This window comes from Rhincodon typus, chromosome 5, assembly GCF_021869965.1.
Source record: "Rhincodon typus isolate 14 chromosome 5, sRhiTyp1.1, whole genome shotgun sequence".
Classification (NCBI taxonomy): domain Eukaryota; kingdom Metazoa; phylum Chordata; class Chondrichthyes; order Orectolobiformes; family Rhincodontidae; genus Rhincodon; species Rhincodon typus.
The window spans coordinates 105,946,147-105,971,146 of record NC_063336.1 but is presented as its reverse complement, the minus strand read 5'-3'; the positions used below and the strand labels follow the sequence as shown (position 1 = coordinate 105,971,146).

Below are 25,000 nucleotides of genomic sequence, written 5' to 3'. Positions count from 1 at the left end.
GGGGAAGAGAAGGAAAAAAATTGGCAGAAAGTTTATAAAGAGATTATTAAAGTATATTAATGGAGGACTGTTCAGGCTCCTCATGCTTAACTGTATTTGAAAAGAAAATTAAGTTAACACTTGAAAAAAGGAAAAACATTGAAAAAGGATAGAGGATGAGCAAGCAAATAAATTTAGAATAGACACTGAAAATACAGCATTACTGGAATCGGCGACACGGGATAAAGAGAAAGGTCAGTGCAGAATTGGTCTGTGCCTTGATAACAATGTAAAGTATTAAAAATAAAAAAAACAAACATCCTTTCTTCATTGTACAAGAAAACAAACTTTCAAGATTACAAATATACTCAATTATATAACTTTATGCATTTTTCACATACCTTGCCAGTTTGAGGTAGTTCACCCCATGCCCAGTGCATTTCTGTGTTTATTCTATTCATCCCTCTTTCAGACGGCTTGCTAACCAATTCAGAATCACTGTTAGGTGTCAGAGGACGGGATCTTGCAGCACTGTAAAATAAATGAGTAACTTAACACTAAATAAATAAAAATCTCAGGGAGGTGCAAACTGGTCTGTCAAATTATATGGCCATGAGTTACCTCTGTAGATTAGGCATTCTCAATTCTCAGAATCCCTATGGTGTGGAAGCAGGCCATTTGGCCCATCAAGTCCACACAAAGGATAGAGGAAGAGTCTGGTTGGGATGCTTTCAGAGGATCAATGTTTTTCCCTTTAAGAAAAAGAAAAAAACACCATGCATTTACCACAGCTAACCCACCTAGCCTGCACATCCCTAGACACTATGGACAATTTAGCCTGAGCATTTTACCTAACCTGCTTTGGACTGGGGGAGAAAACCAGAGCACCCACACTAACAGAAACACCACACAGTCGCCAGAGGGTGGAACTGAACCCTGGTTCCAGGTACTGTGAGGCAGCAGTGCTAACCACTGAGCCACAGTGCGTCCATGGGTGAATGGATGAAATAACTGCTGACTTTTGTTTAAATCAATTAACCTGGTTTCTTTTAGTGAGCCCACCTTCTCTCAATTAGAAACAGAATTGTTATGCTTTGTTAAAGTGTTAGATGAACACATTGATACATACCATATGACTGGCTAATTGTACATTTGTATTTATTCTCTTGTATGTATTTATTCTCTTCTGTTTTAATAGTACAGAATAGAACTTAGTTCAGATGAATTTGCACAATAGGCAAAACAGCCATTATCTGCTTATCAAATACAACCAATAGGTTAGGATGTATATCCAGATCATGGAAACAGCCCCTTTAAAAAAGGACTCATTTTAACTAAAAAAAAAGGTGAAAATTCAAAACAGAAAAAAAAACAAACAGACAGTGGGTAACAGAGCTTCAAAAACCAAGATGCAGAAACTACACTTATTTGTGCATTATTATTATTCCACAAGCTAAGTTTTTCTTTTGCCTTCTTTATTGTTTTGGAAACAATAGGTTTATTTCCATAAGATTAGCAAAGAACAGATCGTCACAAAATTAGTTCAGTGACAGGAAGGTGTTTGTTGCAAGATGAGGAGATTCACAGGACACAGTACTAGGTCTTTTGATATGAAAGAGTGTCTAAAATAAAGCAGTGACATACTTAAAACATAGGTGACATGAATACCAACTTTTGTAGGTGATAAAATCACATGATGAATTGAGAGAAAGTGCAGTGTACATAAAATGCACTAAGATATTAGAATGTTTGGCAAAAAATGACAAATAGAAAATTGAAATGAAATTGGGGTAGGTGATTATGAGTAAATTTAAAAAAAACCGAGGAAGGGATTACACAGGATGCAAGAGCAAGGAGGTTATAGTAGAAAATTGTATAAGACATTAGACAGATGGTAGCTGGATAATTGTGCACAGTTCTGATCTTAGCATTACAGTCGAGAGGTGATCACAGTGCAAAAAGGACATTGCAAGGATGTGGATAGCTAAAATTCTCCTATTCTCTCTCAGAGCAGGGATGAGCTAGGCTGAGGTTCTCTTTGGAAACAGAGAAAAAGGTAAAGGTAGAGGCAGAGGCAAGACTGAACAGAGGTGAATAAAATTATGTAGAGTTTTTTGTAGAATGGCTAGGAATGATTTATTTTCCAGCAAGATGTCAATAACCAGGGACCATAGGTTTAAAAGTAGTTGGCAGAATGATATTCTTTGCACCCAGAAGGCAATGAGTTTACAGAAAGGAGGTCACATTAGTCAAAGCCCCAATCTAAAACATTCAAACCCCTTCTCTCTCCAGAAATCTAACTAGTAACAACTTGAGATGTTTATTACATGAATAATTACACATTTTATCTGTATTGAACAAATTTGCCATTTAATCAATGGCAAATTAAGTTTGGACCTTTTCCACCTGCAAGATAGTAACTGAAAAACAGGAAGAAGATGGTGGCTCATAGCAGTGCTGGAACTTCAGAAATAAAACGATCATGCCTTCAATGAAACTAAACAAATATGTTGCAAGTCAGGTTTTAAGTAGCCTTAAGTTGTTAGATTTAACAAATCATATGACAGTTTTCCCTTATTTCACACACATTATCTTAAACTAAAATCATAACATAACCAAGTTGTTGAACCTTTATCCAAGAATGTAATAGTTACAGCATGATCGAGTCATTCTTGCGCATCAATTTTCCAAATGCCAAGCCAGGAGGCAATATTTATCATCGATTCAGGCTTGTGATACACAAATTTAGCTTCACTTTCACCAAATACTTCTAAAACCGCTTTTCAAAAAAAAAAAAAAAAATCTAGGAATTAGCATGTTGTTGTCTGGAAAACTAACTCTGGTGCAAGAATGGTGTTGAGTTTGTGGAAATTTTCATGCAAGCGATTTAAATTTAAAGTATTGCAATAGGTCAATCTCCTAGTTTCTTTGACTCATGCATTTTAAATGAGGCGAGGCATCTGCTGCTCACGTATACTGCTGTGGTGAAAAAGGACCAACATGCAGAGATTGTAGATTGATCTACTACCATTGATTTAAGCCCGGAAATTGAGCTGCCACAAGATCCAGGTTTTGATGTCATTGTAACTCAGATGCTAGCAATCTTGGGTTTCCCCATTACTTTTTTTCCCCCACTTACAATCTATGCTTAATTTGGCAGGCAGGCATTCTCTGCATCTGCATGGGATTTCCTCTGGGTGCTTCGGTTTCCTCCTACAGTCCAAAGATGTGTAGGTTAGGTGGATTAGCCATGGGAAATGCAGAGTTACAGGGATAGGGTAGGTCTGGGTGGAACATTCCAAGAATTGGTGTGGACTCGATGGGCTGAATGGCCTGCTCCCACACTGTAGCAATTCTAGGATTCTATCCTTTCCAATGCACAGATCACCACGCTACAATATAATGTGAGAGCAAGCAAGTGAAGTGAACACAATCACTGATGACATTCACAAACACTGTATTAGTGCTACATCCATCCATTACAGTGGAGCAGAGATCAGTGGCCTACAGAATCTGCTTCATTATTAGAAATCAAACCAACTCTGACATTACATTGAGCAAGTCCTTACTTTTATTTTCAATCATTTCCAAAATTCTGATAAGAATGCCTGGCTTCAGCAGGAGGAAGCCAAGAAATTGAGAGAGAGAATAAAAAAGCCTCTTCACCCTGCAGCGTGCTTGGGACTGGTATCCCAGTTAAAGGGAGCTGTCCCACAGAATAGTCAAGTTACAGCCATACATAAATTTAGACCCATCAGCCAACATCCAAGCGAGCTCCTCCATCCCCAGTACTGTATGGGAGAGGAGATGGAAGACGAAATGGGAGACAATGATGTAGCAAGTACATTGACAAAGTAATTCAACCTGTTATTTGAAGGTTATGTGAAACACCCATTAAAAAAACACAAGACAAGACATGGGTCACACAGTACTGTAGAATTCAGCATGTATGCTGTAAGTTACAGGTGTCTGGGCGCAATTTAAGCAATTCACATATTACACAGTTTGCTACCTTCAGCATGTAATGAGTTCTTCTGTCAGCATTAAAAGGTGGAGACAGCTCTGTATTATTATATCACATGCCAAAATACAGTGACGACATCAGGAGTACGTCCCTGAAACTCCATGCTGTCCTAGACCCTACGACCACCTTGATCCAAACAAGCATGAATTCGACCAGAGTTTCAGATACGGGGTTTGAACAACTGCTCTAGGGTGGTACATTTTCACAATATAAAAAAGTGTACTCATGTACTGATTCAGTAAAGTCTTACGGCCCTTGATTTTTGAACAGCTTCTCAAAACAAAACGCATGGCCAGCAGGAAAACCTACAGGTTGCTGCAAATGCTACCGTATACAGAAAACCAGCATTCAGAAAAAGGTGCAACACCAAAGCCCATTATAGCCATAAGGAGGGAGGCCATTTGCTAACAACTGCAGAGTATACTGTTCCATTTGCAATTCCTGAAGAAAGTTTTGCCTGCAGGCATGGAATGTTCCCAATAGACAGTATTCTTGCTAGGGCAATTAATCCTTAGGGACATTTAAGTGCCAGGCGATAACCATCTCTAATAAGCACTTCAAGATAATATCACGAGTTAGCCCAACATCAGTGACCAGAAACTCAACTGGACCAACCTCAAAACAGTAGTGGTTCTGCAGCTAGGTATACTGGTTGAATGACTCACCTGGTTGCAAGTGCTTTTAAAATAGTGGAACAAAATGCAAGTCAACTACGCTACAGAACACACTCCATTCAGATGTTGTTGCAACTGCACTCATCCAAGTGGCAAGGCGAATCACATCCAGGATAAAGCAGTGTACATACCCATTCCGACCATTACCAGTTTTGGTTGTGTTTATTGTTTATTGATGCACTGCATCAAATTATTAAGACCATTTCACCATCATCTGCAACCTCTACCAGCCAGGAGGAGAAAAAAAAAATAAAGGACAGAATGTGCATAGAAACCATCACCTCCAGGTTGTTTCTCAAAGTCACATATCACGCTAATTTAAATAAATATGGCTTCAAAAATATCCCATTGGTTTTTAAGAGCAAGGAGCGTTGGGCAATAAATGCAGCTCTCACTAGTGACACTCGTATCCAGCGAATGAAGAAAAATATCCACAGAGAAACATCAGTCCTGAGGAAGGGTCACCAGACCCGAAAAGTTAATAGTTTTTTCCTTCGCGGGTGCTGCCAGGCCTGCTGAGCTTGTCCAACAACTTTGTTTAGTTCTGGTGAAAAATATCCACAGCATCACCCTGGTTCCAATTAGTTTGTTTTAAAGAGCTGCACAAGAACTTTATTTCAAAGTACAAAACATAATTGCTTCCTCTTATCAAATTCTTCTCACTGTATCTTAGCAAGCTTGCCTCACTCTCCCAAACCTGCCCCATCAGCATCCCTCACATCCAATTCCAGACCCATCTTACCACGTGCAGTTCCCAGAACAACTCAACACAGCCATGAAAAATACCAGCATCCCCCATGCCTGTGCCATCTTCAAAAGTCTGCTATGCACCCAGACAAGGCATGGCCAGTCTAGAGCTGCCCTGCATGGGTCCTGACATTTACCCTGCACGTGGTTATTGGCACCCAGTTTTGCAGGCAAGAACCTGGGAGCTCTGCTAGAGGGAGTGGTGCATGGTTGGACTCATCTTCCATCAGGAAGGATTGAGGCCACAAAAACAGACTACACCAACCTGCTGGGGTCAACGCAGTCTCAGCCATCTGAAAGAATGCCCAACAACGTAGGAAGAAGATCGGAGGACCTTCCCCACTCCACCAGCACGTGTGATCATTTTCTCTGCAATACCTCACTTACTGTCTGCTACTGTGCTCCCTTCTCACTATATCTCATGCTCTCCCACTCTGTATTGCATTCAACATCTTCCCTTATTCAGTCATCCACTCCAACTAATCCTGCAAGCCCTTAAGACAAAAAAGTCAAGTAATGGCTAGATGCTGGCAAGATTCATGGTTGCAATCTTAATAAACAGACAAAAATCAAGAACTCCCAACTTCATTTAATAACGTTCAATAGCAAATAATGTTTCCACACAGTACAAATAGGATACTGATAACATATTTTCCTTTATTACAAAACTGGGGAGCAAAATCACTGACTGGAATTTAGAAAGGTTTGCTTCCAGGATGAACTAAACTACTTGATTGGTAACAAGTCACTTTAATCAGGTGGGTGACTGCACAGCCTGAACACTTCAAGACTGAAAAGAAGAACAATCTCAAAAAAGGGTGTTCAAAAGCACAAACACCTCCACTTACGTGCAGACTACATTAGCAATGGATGCCCAGGTAGCGAGAGGCTCACTGCACGCATGCAGAAGAACTCACTGCAGGCAATTTTCAGTCAATATCCAGGAGCACAGAGCATTCAGCAGAGCTAGTCTGAGGGCTACCCATCACACTGCGTTACTACAGGCCTGAGAAGTTGTACAGGTAGTAATGTAGCAGCATTACAAATATATTTTGAAGCTTACAAACAACAGTGCACAGGAGGTTTAAAAGGCTCAAGAGGCAAAGTAATTTAGATATCACAAGCCGGGATAAAAACACACCCAAGTCAGTAACACTACCTAGAACTAAAAACCAAAAAGTTCTTTCTGCTAAGGTGGAATTGAATCAGGTGCAATATTCAGTTTTTGGGAGGTGGACAAATGGAGAATGTCTTGTGCAGGGTGACTGACAAAATAGAAGAGGAGTGTAGCTAGAAGGTTCAAAACAAAAAAAAACATGAGCAAACCTCATCATGTATAAAATTACACAGCGCAACCATGAATAAGACACTTACATGAAACAAATACAATTAGCTTCACCTCAAAATTTGAGACTTTGTAAACCGATACAGAACGTGGCATCCAATAATTTAAGACTACCAAATCCTGGCACATACAAGGCAATCTCCTAATTTATTCTCCAATCTCAGGATTTATTGTATCCTGACTAACGTGTCCCCAACTCTTTCAAAACCAAAACAGGAACCATAAAACAAGGGGAACATAATAAATTCAGATTTGATATCAAAAGCACATTACAAACAAGATAGAAAATATATTTAGGAATAAACAACTGCAAACGAACATTCTTCAGGTTAACCAAAAAAGATTAAAAACACAAACATCAAGAACGGTTAAGATGTTAGCAGCATCACAAAAGCAAACACTGCAGCAGCGTTCTGACTGATACCTGAGCAAAGATGGAAAAAGAGGCGATGGCTGTGGACAAGAGCTAGACAAACCTCCAGCAACAGGAACCAAAAGATGTGAAGCGTGTTCATTGTTTTCTACAGGCAGACTGGAGTTTTTGCAATGCAGCAAAGAAAGCAGAATTAATTAGATTGACTGGCTCTTGCCAAAACATCTGAACAAAGTGTACAAAAAGTGACAAGGAAACAATGAAGCTAGCTATTACATTACTGATGCATGACACTTACTGCAAATGACAAGTCATGTTACATATCCAGAACACCATCGGAGCCAAGCCAACAGTGCTGTTTTCCATCCGAAAATGGAATAGTACCCCAAAAAAAAAAATTGATATAAATAGAGTAAAAACCAAAAGAACTGCAGATGCTGTAAATAAGTTTCTGGAAAAGCTCAGCAGATCTGGCAGCATCTGCAAAGGAAAAAACAGTCAGCTTTTTTTCCTCCCCTCTTTACCATGGACATGCAATCCCTTTACACGTCCATTCCCCACCAGGAGGGTCTTAGGGCTCTCCGATTCTTCCTGGAGCAAAGACCTGAACCATCCCCAACCACCACCACCCTTCTCCGCTTGGCCAAGCTTGCCCTCACCCTCAACTTTTCAACTCATCTCATTTTCTTCAGGTAAGAAGGGCTGCCATGGGCACCTGCATGGATCCAAGTTATGCCTTCATGGGGTACATGGAACATTCCTTGTTCCAGTCCTATTCCAGCCCCCCGACCCCACAACTCTTTCTCCGGTACATCAATGATATCATTGGTGCTGCTTCCCGCTCTCATCTGCAATTGGAAAACTTCAATTTCACCTCCAATTTCCACCCTGCCCTCACGTTCACCTGGTCTCTGACTCCTCCCTTCCTCGACATTTCTGTTTCCATTTCTGGAAATAAATTGGCCACTAATATCCATTACAAACCCACTGACTCCCACAGCTACCTGAACTATACATCCTCACACACTATTTCCTCCATCGCACATGTTCAGATGAGGCCAACTTCAACGAGGGAGCCTCTGACATGTCCACCTTCTTCCTCAACCGAGGATTCCCCAGCTCCGTTGTCAACAGGGCCCTCAACCAGGTCCGACCCATCTCCCGCACTTCCGCCCTCACTCCTTCTCTTCCCTCCCGCAACAGCAATAGGGTGCCCCCTATCCTTACCTACCATCCCACCAGCATCCACATCCAAAAGATCAGACGCCATTTCTGCCACCTCCAGACACATACTCCCCTCCCCTCCCTCAGGGACCGTTCCTTCTGGGACACCCTGGTCCACACTTCCTTCACCCCCACATCCCTACGGCACCCTCACCTGTAACCGGCAAAGGTGCAACACTTCACCTGCACTTCCCAGAATCTAGTCTGCTGCATTCGCTGCTCAGTGTGGTCTCCTCTACATTGGGGATACGAAGCATAGACTTGGCGACTGCTTTGCAGAACATTTACGTTCTGCTCGCCCAAAACTATGAAAAAAAAAAAAAAAAAAAAAAGGCCCTGAACTACCTGTCGCCTGCTACTTCAATGCACCACCCTGCTCCCTGGCCAACATGCCTCTGGCTTGCTGCAGTGTTCCAGCGAAGACCAACGTAAGCTGGAGGAACAACACCTCATTTTCCACTTGGGGACCCTACAGCCCTCCAGACTCAGTATTGAGTTCAATAATTTTAGGGCCTAAACTGTCCTATGTCCCAGCCCCCCACCCCACACACCAGGCCTTGTTACCACATAGCCTACCATTACACACCTTCTGTTGTTAGTCACTAACAGTCCCCATTAACTATTCACCCTCCCAGCCTGATCATTAGCAACTCCTTTGTCTGTCCAACTGTCTCTCTCTCTTCAGGCTCTATCTTATCGTTTACTCCCTACTCCACCCACCCCCCCTATTTTCTGCATATAAACCGACGTTTTCCCAGCCACCATCAGTTCAGAGGAAGGGTCACCCAAAACGTTAACTGTTTTCTCCTTCACAGATGCTGCCAGACCTGCTGAGCTTTTCCAGCTACTTTGTTTTTGCTCCTGATATAAACAGAGGATGCTGGAGAAACTCAGGTCAGGCAGCATCTGTGGAGAGAGATGCAGAGTTAATGTCGAGTCTGGTATGACTCTTCAGTTCTGAAGAAGTCACAGACTTGAAATGTTAACTGTTTCACTCCACACAGATGCTGCCAGACCTGCTGAGTTTCTCCAGCGTCCTCTGTTTCTATCAGATTTCCAGCATCTGCAGTGTTTTGCCTTTAAATCAAATCTAATAACTAAAATATACTTGTGATATTGATAGATGGAGAACTAAATGCAAGCCCGTGCAGAATATACCCTTTTGATCCTTTCACTTATTATTTTGGGGAGGAATGGGGGTAGAAATCAAAGAGGAAGACAGGCCTTTAAAACACTTTACAATGCTGACTGACCAATTAAATCCAAAACATTTTCTATTTTATTTCAGATGACAGTCCTACATTTATTATCTGTGACTCAAAGAAGCATGTCCAACATGTTGGCAATTTTAGTGAAGGATTCAAAATAACGTAAATTTTTTGCTATCTGATGGAACAAAATAATGGCTATCAGCTACAAATTGTCATCTTACAGTTTGTTACTGATCGAACAGGCCATCATTCTAATTAGGGAAAGTGAGTGTTGTCACTATTTTTAAATAACATGATATGACAAAACAGAAAAAAATAAAAAAAAAAAGGAGAGGACACCATTTGGCCCTTAGAGCCAACTCTGCCATTCAACAGAATCATGGCTGACCATCCAACTCAATAACTTCTTTCCAATTTCACCCTATACCCTTTCATCCCTTTAGCCCCAAGAACTACATCTATCTCGTTCTTCAAAACATTCAATGGCATTGACCTCAAATCTCTGTGGCAGATAATTCCACAGGCTCACCACTCTCTTCACCCAGAGACTTCTCATCTCAGGAACAAATGAATGAATTGCCTGACTCTGATGAATAAGTTACTGCTCACAGCTTTGGCATTGCTCAATTTTACACAAACTGTAAAGCAAGATTAATCCAAAAGTCCTTTTGCAAACATTGCACACTGATTAAGAATGCAGTAGCAACATGGCAATCTCATCACATGAGTAATCTAGAGCCCAGTTCTGGGGCCAGGTGTTCAAAACCAACTATCTAACACAATGGGGTAAATTGGTCAGGCTATATCCTATTCACAAAAAGTCTCAAAAAAAGTCTAGTCTCAAACAAACAAAGTGATGGAAGGGGTCATTGATTGTGCTTTGAAGCACTTGGGGGATTAAAAAAAGCAGTAACTTGCTTACAGACATGCAGTTTGGGTTTGATCAGGAACACTTGATGTTTGCTCAAATATGGACAAAAAACGGCTGAACAGCAGAGGGGAGAACAAGACAGTGACTTGGCAAAACTGGAGTCATTCGAAACAGAGGTGAGGGTGGGATCTCTCCGCTGCTCAGAATTATACCTAGCACCTAAAACACAATGATTTTCTAACTACCGCAACCAATCATTTCAGCCCCCAGGAAATAATTCCACGAGTTCCCAGGGTAGTGTCCTAGGTCCATCCATCAGAATGTCTTCAATTGCCTACATTCCACCATAAGACCAGATGTACACCGACCACTCATTTTCAGACCCATTCACTTTCTGTTCCTGAAGCTGTCCAGTTCATAACGCAGCACAACCAGGACAATATCCAGGCTTGAGCCAATAAGTATCAATTAATATTCATGCCACACAAGAGCTAGCCAATGACATTCTCAAGCGAGAGAGAGAATCTAACCGTCACCCCTTTATATCCATGGCATTACTATTTCTGAACTCCTCACTTCCACAAAAACATTTGCAGCTCGGTGAGCATGTCTACAACCTCACCCACAACCTGAGCTACAAATCTTCTAACTTTCCCCACTTGACCAGAGACTGAACTGGACCAGCTATTCACATGCTGTTACTATAAGGAGGTGAGAAGATAGGAATTAGGAAACAAGTAACTCACCTATCTTCTCAAAGTCTGTCCACTTAAAGACGTGGGTCAAAAGTGTGATGGGACATGATTTGCCTGGATGAGTTCAGTTCTAAAGACACTCCGGAAGCTTAGCATCAAAGGACAAAGCAGCCTACCTGATTAGCACCTTACCCACCACCAGTTCGCAGCACTGTGTACCATGTACAAAATGCACTGCAGAAATTCACCAAGCCTCCTTAGACAGCTCCTTTAAAGGCCTCTACCACCTAGAAGGACAACAGCAGGAGATGCATGGGAACATCATGACCTGCAAGCTACTCATTGTCGTGACGTGGAAAATATATTGTCATTCCTCCATTGTCACTGAGGCAAAATCCTGGATATCTGTTCCTAACAGCTTTGTGGGTCCCCCTTTCAGGAAAGGCTGCATGAGTTCATGACAACACCTGTCACCAGAACAAAATCAAAGTTGCACAACAAATGCAGGCCTAGCCAGTGACACCACATTCCATGAGCAATTAAAATAAAATTAAATACTAAAATCACTAAGAACTTCCACTTTATAAAGCTTGACTGCGCAACATGCTGACAACATGGCTCCAAGTCACAACATTTGGACTCAAATAATTTTGGAAGGTTTCTCATCAACTCAGCAGCACTTCCCATGCCTGCTTGGGTGCATAAAAATACAATTTTATTTTTGTGTTGATGCTTCCATTTTACATCCTACTCTATTGGCAGAGCGCTACACCTTACGAGTCAAAGAGAATTAAGTGACCTGAAACACAAGACAAAGACTTGCCACAACCCCTCACATCCTAAGCTCCATTAAACTCTACGCATTGCTTGCCACTTGCCAGAACAAGCACTTGACCCGACAGAAAGCAGACTGAACAGCAAGTGCGATATTCATTAATTCAGAAATGAGTCAGAGGAGACATCACAAAACTCAAAACAAGACCACCACATACCCAGGTCTGGAGGAGCATTCGCTGTCAGAAAGTGGATGCGCTGAAGACTGAGTGAAGCTGGTCAAGGCACTGATCTGAAGATTCTTGTCACTGCACGTATTTGTGGAGTTCCTTCAGAGGGAAGACAAGAAAGTCATTAATGGGAAGCTTTCAATGGTAATTTGCAGTTGTTCAAAGAAACAGTGTGAATAATGACTTGGCCTGGAATTCCACTTGGAGCCCCCATTATTATTTTCCTGTTGTTAATTTACAGCACCACAGTTTTGCAGCAGTTAAATGAAATTAAACCCAGAAGCAAATGAATCTGGGCCACAAACAGATTTAAAATTGATCTAAAAGGCACAAAGCTCAAGTTGATACTGTTGGCAAAGAACCGAATTGCTCAATTTATCCCAGTCTTGAATTAGATGGTACAACAACCCCTGGGAGGTAATGAATAGGATAGATAAAGAGGAAGCAGTGGATTTATTTGGATTTTCAGAGGGTGTACGGCAAGGTATTACACATAAAAGGTTACTTTACAAGACCCCATGGCGTTTTTTTTTTTTGGGGGGGGGGGGGAGGAAGAGGGGGGCGGGTATTGCATTAAAATGGAGTACTGTGTAACTAATAGATGACAGAATTGTGATAAGGGGGTATTTTCAATACGATTAACTAGTGGACTGACATGGATCGGTGCTAGGGTCACAATCATTTACAATACATTAATGACTTAGATCAAGAAAATGAGTTACTATAGTCAAATGTTGCAGATAACAAAAATAATTCAAAAAGCAACTGGTAAGGACGATGACAGTCTGCATGGGGATACAAAGGTTCAGCAAGTGGATTAAAAACTTTGCAGGTGCAATATAAAAAAAAAGTGGGAAAAATGAGATTCATAGAATCCCTACAGTGTTGAGGCAGGCCATTCAACCCATCAAGTTCACACTGACCCTCTGAAGAGCATCCCACCCAGATCAAACCCCTACCTTGTCCCAGTATCCCTGCATTTCCCACAGCCAATCCACCGAACCTGCACAAGTTGGGACTGTGCGAAGAAACCAGATGAAACCCACACAGACACGGGGACAATGTCTGTGTAGAGTTTGCACAGTCACCTGGGGATGGAAGCGAATCCAGGTCCCTGGCACGGAGAGGCAGCAGTGCTAACCACTGAGCCGCCCTGGTTGACCACTTTAGCAGGAAGAACATAGAAAGACTGCAGGAAGCTACAGAAATATTTGGCTGTGCTTGTACATTTAAAAAATCCTTATCAAAAGAAAGGCATACTGGGATCGCTGTCAGTCCAGACAAGGTTCACATGGCTGATCCCAGGTATGAGAGGAATATCCTTAGAAGTTAAGTCAGTTAGGCCTGTGTTTATTGCAGTTTAGAAGACTCTGACTTGACACACTAGATGCAGAAGGTGGTTTCCCCTTATGGAGGAAAATCTAGGATCAGAGGGCATAATCCCAGAATTAGGGGTTGCCTATTTACAGCAATGATTAGAAGGAATTCCTTCTCTCAGAAAGTAGTGAATCTGTAAAATTCTTGAGTGCTGTACAGGATAGGTGGATGGGTCATTAACAACGAGAAATCTATACCTCAGCCTAGAACAACAAGAAAGAGGATAGAGGGTCACGGATGTTCGGGGGAAGAGAAAGAAAGCAGAATTGCGGATTCAGATGAACCATGATCACGTTAAGTCCATCAGTCTGTTGAATGGCCCAAATGGAGGTTCCCAAGTCTCATGGTCTTAACTGCATCAGCAGTACAAACACCCCAACCCCGCACTGCCCACTTCTATCTCCTTCCCAAAATCCACAAACCTGAATGCCCTGGTCGACCCATTGTCTCCGCCTGCTCCTGCCCCACCGAACTGATCTCCAACTATCTGGACTCCATTTTCTCCCCCTTGGTCCAGGAACTCCCTACTTATGTCCATGACACCACCCACGCCCTCCACTTCCTCCAGAACTTCCAATTCCCCGGTCCCCAACACCTCATCTTTACCATGGACATCCAGTCCCTCTACACCTGCATTCCCCATACCGATGGCCTAAAGGCCCTCCGCTTCTTGCTGTCCCGCAGGCCCGACCAGTCCCCCACCACTGACACCCTCATCCACTTAGCCGAACTCATCCTCACCCTCAACAACTTCTCTTTCAATTCCTCCCACTTCCTACAGACAAAGGGGGTGGCCATGGGTACCCACATGGGCCCAAGCTACGCCTGCCTCTTTGTAGGTTACGTGGAACAATCCCTCTTCCGTACCTACACTGGCCCTAAACCCCACCTCTTCCTCCGTTACATCGATGACTGTATCGGCACCGCCTCGGGCTCCCACGAGGAGCTCAAACAGTTCATCCACTTCAACACCTTCCACCCCAACCTTAAGTTCACCTGGACCATCTCTGATACCTCTCTCTCCTTCCTGGACCTCTCTGTCTCCATCTCGGGCAACCACCTAGAAACCGATATTCATTTCAAGCCCACCGACTCCCACAGCTACCTAGAATACACCTCCTCCCACCCACCTTCCTGCAAAAATGCCATCCCCTATTCCCAATTCCTTCGCCTCCGCCGCATCTGCTCCCAGGATGAGGCATTCCACTCCCATTACATCAGTTGTCCTCGTTTTTCAAGGACCGTAACCTCCCCTCACCAGTGGTCGAGAACGCCCTCAACCGTGTCTCCCACAACTCATCCCTCACACCCCGTTCCACGCAATAAGAACCAAAAAAAAAAAAATCCCCCTCGTCATCACGTACCACCCCACCAACCTCCGGATCCAACGCATCATCCTACGACACTTCCGCCATCTGCAATCCGACCCCACCACCAAAGACATCTTTCCCTCCCCACCCTTATCTGCTTTCCGAAGGGACCACTCAGTGACTCCCTTGTCCGCTCCACACTCCCCTCCAGCCCCACCACCCCCGGCACTTTTCCCTGCAACCACAGGAAGTGCTACACCTGCCCCCATACCTCCTGCCTCACCCCCATCCCAGGTCCCAAGACGACTTTCCACATCAAGCAGATGCTCACCTGCACATCTGCCAATGTGGTATACTGCTTCCGCTGTAGCCTCCTCTACAATCGGGGAAACCAAGCGGAGACTCGGGGACTGCTTTGCAGAACACCTACGCTCGGTGTGCAACAAACAACTGCACCTCCCAGTCGCGAACCATTTCAACTCCCCCTCCCTTTCCTCAGACGACGACATGTCCATCCTGGGCCTCCTGCAGTGCCACAACGATGCCACCCGAAGGTTGCAGGAACAGCAACTCATATTCCGCTTGGGAACCCTGCAGCCCAATGGTATCAATGTGGATTTCACAAGCTTCAAAATCTCCCCTCCCCCCACTGCATCCCAAAACCAGTCCAGCTCATCCCCGCCTCCCTAACCTGTTCTTCCTCCCACCTCAAGCCGCACCCCCATCTCCTACCTACTAACCTCATCCCGCCCCCTTGACCTGTCCGTCCTCCCTAACTCCCCACCTACACTCACCTTTATTGGGTCCATCCCCGCCTCTGAGCTATTTCCTCTCCACCTATCCTCTCCTCTATCCATCTTCTCTCCGCCTCCCACTCTCTCCCTATTTATTTCAGAACCCCCTTCCCCTCCCCCTTTTCTGATGAAGGGTCTAGGCCTGAAACGTCAGCCTTTCTGCTCCTATGCTGCTGCTTGGCCTGCTGTGTTCATCCAGCCCTGCACCTTGTGGTCTCGGATTCTCCAGCATCTGCAGTTCCTACTATCACTGATTTTCCAGTCAGTCATCAGGAGCTTAATGTAGTAACATGCATCCAGCACTAAGTGGCACTGCAGTCAAGTGTTTGCTTCTTGCATATCTTCTAGATAAAACCAACCATTTCTCAATTATTTTATGATAAATACACCAGTCCAGAATATCCACTCAGTTAACCAATAAAATTCTATGAACCTTCTTAAAACTATATTGATTCACAAAAGCATTCCAAAACAAAACCAGAGGCTTGCTAATTGGTTATTTCATAAATCTACCACAGCCATTAACAAAAATTTTAAAGTAAAAAAGGTGAATATAAAACGTTTCATGCTTTGTAAAAATGCATATTTAACTCAAGCTTGTTCAAAAGTCTCAGGCCAGCGATTTGACAAGCTACAAAAATGACAATTAAGGTTTTAACAGGCATTACGTGACATGAAGGAGAAAGATGACACCAGACAAATGCTATGTGATCTTCAGTACATTTAGTACGTTGGCAATGAATGATCAACAAAGTAAACAACAAATGTAATTTGGATCGAGCTCAATACTATAATTAGTGGCTGGCACTCTGGAGGAACGAAACCATCACACTTGGTCTGCAGCATCTGACCCGTACAGAACAAGCTGAGCAAAATATGTCAGCTGTTGCCATGTACAGCACCAAGAGGCTACTCAGCCCAACAATTCTACATGCTGCCCATAAAGAGCAATCTCCAACTTAGTCCAAAGTTGAAACAGATTGGTGAAATCTGTTTTAAGGATTAATTCCATTGATCTGAGAAACAAAGTTCTTCAAACTCCCAGTGTAAACCCTAGCCATTGGCTGCAAGAACTACTTCTATTTAAAATCAATTACTAATTCTTTTGCCATTCACCCTTTATAGCCTTCAGCCGTCAATAAAAGAAAGCAAGTTTAATTGGAATCAAGTTAAAAATGAGAAATGATTTTTATCAATGCATTCTCTGCTTAAAAGACAAACAATTGAGCACTCCCAGTCAGTTCACATGACCGTATTCATTTTTCATAGGACCTCTCCTCTATAACCTTTGTTGAAATGCAGAGCATTTAAAGTGACTATGTCAGGTGATTAAACTCATGTTCAGTACAGCATCATGATCTCTATGCTCCATGCCTCTAATTATAAAGCCCAGGATTCCATAAACCTGTCCTGCCACCTTCAAAAAGGATTTGAACACAAGCAGCCCAAGTCTTGGAATACAATGTTAAAAAGGAAGTGCCAGAACTACATACCTTGTATGCTCTCTTCACATCACCTCATTTTTCTGCACTGAAACTTGTCAGTTACTAATTTGTTCCATCTGCCTGACTATATCCCCATAAAAACTATTACTACCTTTCTCATTGTACACTTCCAACTTCTTTGACATCTGCAAATTTCAAAAATTGTAACTTCAAGTCCAAATGATTCATGTATAATCAGTGATTCTAAGTAACGAACATTGGTAAAAACCAGACACTGCAAGCTACTGTACAAATCCTTCCAGAAGGGTCAAATAGAGGATAGAGAAATAGAGGATCACTAGTGTGGATGGGCACCATTTTGACACATGAAAGGAATTTCAATAGTGTGCCATTTTGACTTAGTGATGGTGGTTAAAAAAGGTACATCTTTGCACAAGTGATCATAAAAAGCAGTCAAATTAAATTGCCTACAGCATCCATTGCAAAGAGTTCAACAAACCAGAGTAACTTTAGCTACGGCATTTTCAGAAGGAACCCATTAAGTGTGGCACCTTCACTTTCAGAAGCAACCCACCACAATAAAATGCAATTTCCATATTGGATATTCAAAAAAAGAGGAAATAATCTGATGACACTTGTGTAGCAATAGCACACCATGACTTGACAATGAAACCACACAAAACGTCAAGCAGCACAGAATGTGCCTTTCACTCCTGGAAGGGTTCTCAGTCAAGTAACCATCAATTTCATTCGGAGCAAACACAACCCTTGAATGGCTTAAGGCATGTATTCAAAAAGCGGACCTACAGGCATTAGATTCCCTGGTAAAACTGGAATTTTCTTCTGACACAACAGGACTATTTCTTTCTATAGGACTAATCCACACATTGGATCTGCAGGCTTCGATTTCCTATGACTTCCCCTCTATAGAATATACCGCACATTTTGACTATTGGCACATTGCATTATTTTGCTTATAACGTGGATTTTTTTGAATGAAATAGCATCTAAATTCAACTCCCCATCCCCACCGTCCCCCCCCCCCCGTAAGAACGTAGACATTAACTGGCTGACCGACCAACAATGATACAAGCTTCAATTAATTCTAAAGCACCTCAAACTTGTCTAGTTTGAATGGAGTTTAGTCACTTTTTTTTTTTTTTTTTTTTTTAAATCCTCCTTCTAATTTCTAGAGATTAAAATAAATCCTACCCAACAAGAGAGCTTCTGTCCCCTCCACAGCAGTTGTTAATTTATTTTCTTAAAAAAAAGAATGTTCTACATTGTTTTTCCTCCAAGGGCTAAAGCCTGAAATGATGCATACTGAACAGAGATCTGCAAGTTCCCATTCACTCATTTCTCGGAAGTGACTGGCTGCCAATGAGTTTTTTTGGCTGCAGCTAACACTCGAGAATTATGTAATCTCAGAAGTTTCACAGTCGGCTGTTTTTTTGTTTTAAAACAAGAAAGACTTGGATAAGCAATTCCAACTCTTTGCCACTTTCGGAAGATGTCTAGCATCAGTCTGAATTTGTAGACATGGCTAGCAAGAGATTGTCCAGTGAGGAGTGAGTAAATACAATTAGCTTTCGCCCTGTATCAGATGTCTTTTTCTGTGCAAAAACAATCCAATATGCAGGCTTGCAAGATAAAAATTTAGAGCGAGTAAAAGGAAGAGGAAAAAGAAAGAGGAAGCGTCTAGGGTAGCCAGTGGCCTAGTGGTATTAAATCGCTAGTCTATTAATCCAGAAACCCAGCTAAATGTTCTGGGGACCTGGGCTTGAATCCTGCCACAGCAGATGGTGGAATTTGAATTCAATCATTAAAATGTACAGTCTGGAATTAAGAACCTACTGATCACTACGAAATCATTGCCAATTGTCAGAAAAACCCAACTGGCTCATTAATGTCCTTCAGGGGAGGAAATCTGCCACCCTGTCCTGGTCTGGCCTACACGTGACTCCAAACCCACAGCAATGTGGTTGGCTCAATTGCCCTCTAACATGGCCTAGCAAAGTAATTTAGTTGTACCAATCACTACAAAGTCTCAAAGAAACAAAACCAGATGGATCACCTGGCACCAATCTAGGCACGGGAAAAGACAACAGCAGAAACAGCTGTGTCAACCTTGCAAAGTCCTCCTCACTAACATCTGGGGGTTAGTGCCAAAATTGGGAGAGCGGTCTCACAGACTAGTCAAGCAACAGCCTGAGTCATAGTCACAAAATAATACCTCGCAGACAATGTCCCAGACACCACTGTCACCATCCCCGGATATGTCCTCTCTCACCGACAGGACAGACCCAGCAGCATAGTCGGTAGGGAGTCGCCCTGGGAGTCCTCAACATGGGGTTCAGACTCCATGAAGTCTCATAGCTTCAGGTTAAACATGGGCAGGGAACCTCCCGATTATCACGAACTGTCCTCACTCAGCTGATGAATCGGTAGTCCTCCATGTTGAGCAACACTTACAGGAAGCACTGGAGGATGGCAAGGGCACAAAATGTACTCTTGCGTGGGGAATTTCAGTGGCCAACACAAAAAAGTTTGGTTCCGCAGCAGTACTACTGATCGAGCTGGTCAGGTCCTATAGGACATCGCTGCTAGACTGGGTCTGCGGCAGGTGGTGAGAGAAACAAGAGGGAAAAACATACAAGACCTCATCCTCACTAATCTGCCAGGTGCATCTGTCCATGACATCAGTGAGACCGATCATTGTACAGTCCTTGTGGAGACAAAGTCTCGCCTCCACATTGAGAATAATCTCCATCGTGTCGTGTGGCACTACCACCGTGCTACATGGGACAGATTTCACACAGATCTAGCAACTCAAGACTGGGCATCCATGAGGTGCTGTGGGCCATCAACAGCAGCAGAATTGTACTCCAGCACAATCTGTAACCTCATGGCCCGGCATATACCCCACTCAACCATTACCATCAAGGCAGGGGATCAACCCTGGTTCAATGGACAGTGCAGGAGGGCATGCCAGGAGAAGCACCAGACATACCTGAAGAGGAGCTATCAACCTGGTGAAGCCAAGCAGGACTACTTGCACACCAGAACAGCAAAAGCAGCAAGTGATAGACAGAACTAAGTGATCCCTCAACCAATGGATCAGATCTAAGCTCTGCAGTCCTGCCACATCCAGTCGTGAATGGTGGTGGACAATTAAACAACTCACTGGAGGAGGCGGTTCCATAAATATCCCCATCCTCAATGATGGAAGAGTCCAGCACATTGGTGCAAAAAGATAAGGCTGAAGCAATCTTCAGCTAGAAGTGCTGAGTGGATGATCTATCTCAGCCTCCTCCAGTGGTCCTCAGCATTACAGATACCAGTCTTCTGCCAATTCAATTCACTCCATGTGATATCCAGAAGCAGTTGGAGACACTGGATACTGGAAAGGCTACAGGACATGACAACATTCTGGTAATAGTACTGAAGACTTGTGCTCCAGAACTTACTGCTCCCCTAGCCAAGCTGTTCTAGTACAGTTACAACACTTTAATCTACGCAGTGTGGAAATGTGTCTTGTACACAAAGCAGGACAGTCCCAATCTGAATATTATACACGCACACACCATTGGCATTCAAAGGTGTGACCATCACTCAATCCCCCACTAATCAACATCCTGGGGTTTATCATCGATCAGAAATTCAACTGGACTCACCACAAACACAGTAGCTACAATAGCAGGTCAATTTCTAGGAATACTGTGGCGAGTAACACCTCCTGATTCCTCAAAGCCTGTCCACCATCTACAAAGGCATAAGTCAGGAATGTGGAGGAGTGTTCTGGAGGAGTGCAGCCCCAACAACACAAGAAGCTTGACACCATCCAGTACAAAGCAGCCGGCTTAATTGGCGCTACATCCACAAGCATCCATTCCCTCCACTGATGTTCAGTAGTGCACACTACTGCTATCTACAAGATGCGCTGCAGAAATTCACCTTCCAAACCCACAACCACTTCCACCTAGAAGTGTCTGCTGCCCTAGTCCATGGGAGCAGCACCACCTTCAAGTTCCCCTCCAACCTGACTTTGAAATCTAATCACTGGGTCAAAATCTTGGAATTTCGTGGCACTGTAGGTCAACCTACAGCAGGTTGACTGCAGCGGTTCAAGAAGGCAGCTCACCACCTTCTCAAGGGCAACTAGGGTTGGGCATTAAATGCTGGCCAGCCAGTGATGCCCACATCCCACAAGTGAATAGAAAAAAACCCATTAACAATGGATATAGGGACCCTGTAAAAGGAGAGCACAATTAGGGGATTTCTATCTCGGTTGCTTTAAATCAAACAGTTGTTAGTCAATTGTGACTTCAAGTCAGGTTTCTCATGCCAAAACTAATACATAACTAGATAAAAGAAAACTTAAAAGTTAGTCTACTTATTTTTCAGGCTGGTTACAAATTAAAACAAAAAAAAAGGTTACTCAAAAATCCAATTCTCCAAAAAAAAACCATACATAAAGAAACAAAAAATTCTGAAGTTTGTGAATCGCAAAGTGTAAGCGTTGCAAGCAACTGAAGGAGCATGTTTCCTTTGAATAAGCTAATAATTTCTTGATAGTCTAAATATTCTTGTACACACCTTACAGTTTCAGGGAATTCAATCTCTTCTTCAGAGCTGATTTCAATAGGAAACATATCTTCATTCTCCGAAGTATCGCTGTTATCATCTCGTTTTACATTGTCCACTCTCGATTTGCGCCTCCTTTTCCTTCTTTTCTTTGCAGAGCTGTTACTGAGTTGGTTCTCTGGAGCAGCCTGTGTAACATGAATTGGTACTGATGTATGGGAGGATCCAGTCGAATCTCTGTGTCTCCCTGTTGTTCCTTCTTTTAGTGCAGCACCTTCTGATCCAAGGATAGGCGAGGTATTCAAGTGTAAAGGAACATTTGCCTGAAAAACAGTAACAAAAAGATGTCAATTACACCCACTCGATTTCTATAGCAGTCAAGAGTGAGCATTTATGTACTTGCTCTTCATTAATATACGACTGAGTAATTGACTGTGGATCCTTTGAAAAAAAGAAAGATTTTTCTAAAGATGTTCAAAATCTCAACCAAACCTCATCCAGGTATTGATTAATCTAAACCAAAGCTATCCATGGTGACATTAAACACTTGGGGTGCCAGAGCACCATGATAGCTCCACTTGCTACACAATTAAACACAACAGAACACAAATAGGGAAGGGAAAGGACTATTTTCAAACTTTATCAGAATTGCAGTGAGTTTATGATGATCTGGAATGCACCATCAGGTGATGGAGAGTCACTACATCAACAACTCAAAAACAAGATGTGCATGTCTTGGAAGAGGAAAGCTTGCAGGGTTGAGACAAATAGTGGGATTAAGGAGATAGCTCACCCCAAAAGGGCTGATTAGCCTTCTTCTGTATGGTACGTTTCTATACCCTTCCTGGAGTCATCTTCAGGAAAGGCCCAGCGAAGTCATAACAAATTAGAGTGGGATACTCATGCCAGCACAGGAAAATAAAGACTTCTATCCCAAAACAAAAAATACCTAATCTAAGACAAACCCACAACCAAGGGCAGAAACCATTTACATGTACAATGAAGTCTGTCCCACAGCCCAAGGCAAAACATTTAACTGATTTTATAAAAAGTTCCCAACAATTCTCATTTTACTCACGTTTACCGAATTGAACATTTTCCAAGATTCAATTGTTGCACAGCAATTGTTATGTAACCTCAATCACAATTTCAAACTTGTTATTTCAAGTCTGACTTGTGAATACTGTCACTGCAGCTTTTCCTCATATGGCAAACCTGTCTTCATTCCAAAGGATTTAGTTTTCTTTAAAAATGTATAACACAACGATTAGGAGGGTGGCTACAATTGAGGTTTATGCTTTAGCATTTGGTTTCTACAATTACTATATTTTTGTATTGTGGCTTTAGTTGGAGGGTAGATGAAAGTGATTGCATGGCTTGTGCTAGAATTTGCCCAATAGCAAGCTTGCTTTAATTGTCAGAGACCAAAGGAAGTCTCAGATTGTTCTACTGAACAGACGGGAACAAGGTATGCAGAGTCAGGGACAACGACAGTAGTCTAAGCTCTAAGTCCACAGTAAGTACTATTTGTCACCCAAAAAAGTTTCAGAAATGTGCTGTAGATGAATATTAAACTGAGGTGCCACAAAGTAAAGGGAGTTGGGATCAGAAATAAAATTAACATCTCTACTTCGAAATAAAATAAGTTAAATGTGCTTCCCATTGACCCTTCACTGTCACAGCATCAGCAGTGGAGGAAGTGAATGCCTAAAGAGATGGAATGACATATCAAATCAAGCAGGCTGCTTTGTTCGGGATGGTGTTAGGATTAAAGAGTCCGGAATACAGTACAAAGTTGAAGTAAGTACAAAAATACAGTTAGGGAAGCAACGTTCACGTTTAAAAGTATAAATAAAAGATAGGTGAAAAGAAGTCACTAGAAAGGTCAAAAAAAGGGTTCAAATTATCTTTGCTGAACAGCCTGTATTTTTACTTGAACGTAAAAGATTCCAACTCAAATGGAAAGTGTACAGGTTTTGTAAAAGGCACCAAGGGAAGGTCAGAGATAAGTGACTAGCTGATGTCAGAAAACAATTGGTTTTAAAGTTATTTCCATTATTCAACCTTGTAGTAGTTGGCATACTTCAGTAACAAGCAAGTTATGTCCCGAGAGTGTATTTAAGCCAATTAAAACAAAACCACAAAATCATTCTATCTTCTGTCAAACAGTGTCAATGTCCACTCTTCTTTCTCAGCATTGGATGTGGAATTCTGTCCACCGTAAGGGGTTGGGAGGGGGCGCGGGGGTGTGCACACGTGATGTCAGATACTACCTAGTTGGCTTATAAAATTCCAAAATAAATATTAAAAAAAGCTAACAAAAAAGTTATTACAGCACAAGAGGCTATTCAGTACATCCACGATTAAAATCAAGTCAGTCCCACTTGATCCCCATAGACCTGCAAGTTTAATCTCCCTCCAATTTCGGCATTCATCTGTTGCCACTATCAATTTAGTGTTCCAAGGTGTTACTCATGAGAAAACTTTGGTATGCTCTTATGTCACAATATACCTTGCTGAAGATCTAATTGTGTGAGAAAGAAGATTAAAAACCCATTCACCATTGAAGGAAAAAAACACCATCTAAAGTTGCAGAGAATCAAAACTAAAATACTGCTGTCCGTGCCAATAATTATTTGGTAATCAGAAGCAAATAATTATTCTATCACGTGGTTGTCTACATGAGGCACCGCCAGTGCTTCAAGATGTAAGCAAAACAAAACCAAAAAAAAAAATTAAATATTGTCATAGGTTACCAGTTTGAAAACACAAGCTGATTGTTCTGTACTTTTGGCATCCATACGCGTTTATTATTTGCAATTTGAAGGAGTAGAAAGTGCAAGAAATAAAGATTCAAAAGTGTGAGCGTTTTTTGGGTCTCAACTGGTTGCAGTGTGGTGTCAGGTGTTAAGGTCTAAATAAGCTTACTGAAGCAATAAAAAAAGTTGCTGATGAATCATTACAGCAACCAATAGATTCTTTTCCAAAAAAATTCATGTTGCATTACAAAAACGCAAATGCAAAATAATACACATTTCTCCCTCCCCTTCACAGCACCGAGTCGGGATAGGGTCCTTGGATTGTAAGTGGTCTGACCATGCTGATGGGCTTAGATTTTTTCTTGTCTATCAGACAATCATTGGATTTCCTGCACTCTTTTCACCCATCATCTGTCAAATTGTTCACAGGTTTATTTTTAAGTTAGAAATCAGCCTTCAGTGGCCAAGAGATTTGCTTTCCTTAGCGCTATGGTGCTGCATCTGATTCAGGAACAGCCTTGCACTTCCAATTTAATAGGTCATGGTCACTTCTCAAAAGCAGCCTTGACTTTGAGTGGAGAAGC

General features: G+C 42.4%; 1 protein-coding gene across 3 annotated transcripts in view; it reads right to left on the bottom strand.

The window, feature by feature from the left end:
• The window catches only part of lpin1a (lipin 1a), a 137,125-nt gene that overhangs the window by 66,458 nt on the left and 45,667 nt on the right, over positions 1–25,000 (bottom strand). For all 3 annotated transcript variants that reach the window (XM_048597291.1, XM_048597292.1, XM_048597294.1), the window contains exons 4-6: positions 21,670–21,980; positions 12,136–12,246; positions 381–510 (exon numbers count right to left, since the gene is read on the bottom strand). In XM_048597291.1, coding sequence (XP_048453248.1) covers positions 381–510; positions 12,136–12,246; positions 21,670–21,980 — 552 coding nt within the window. The remainder of the gene's footprint in view (positions 1–380; positions 511–12,135; positions 12,247–21,669; positions 21,981–25,000) is intronic.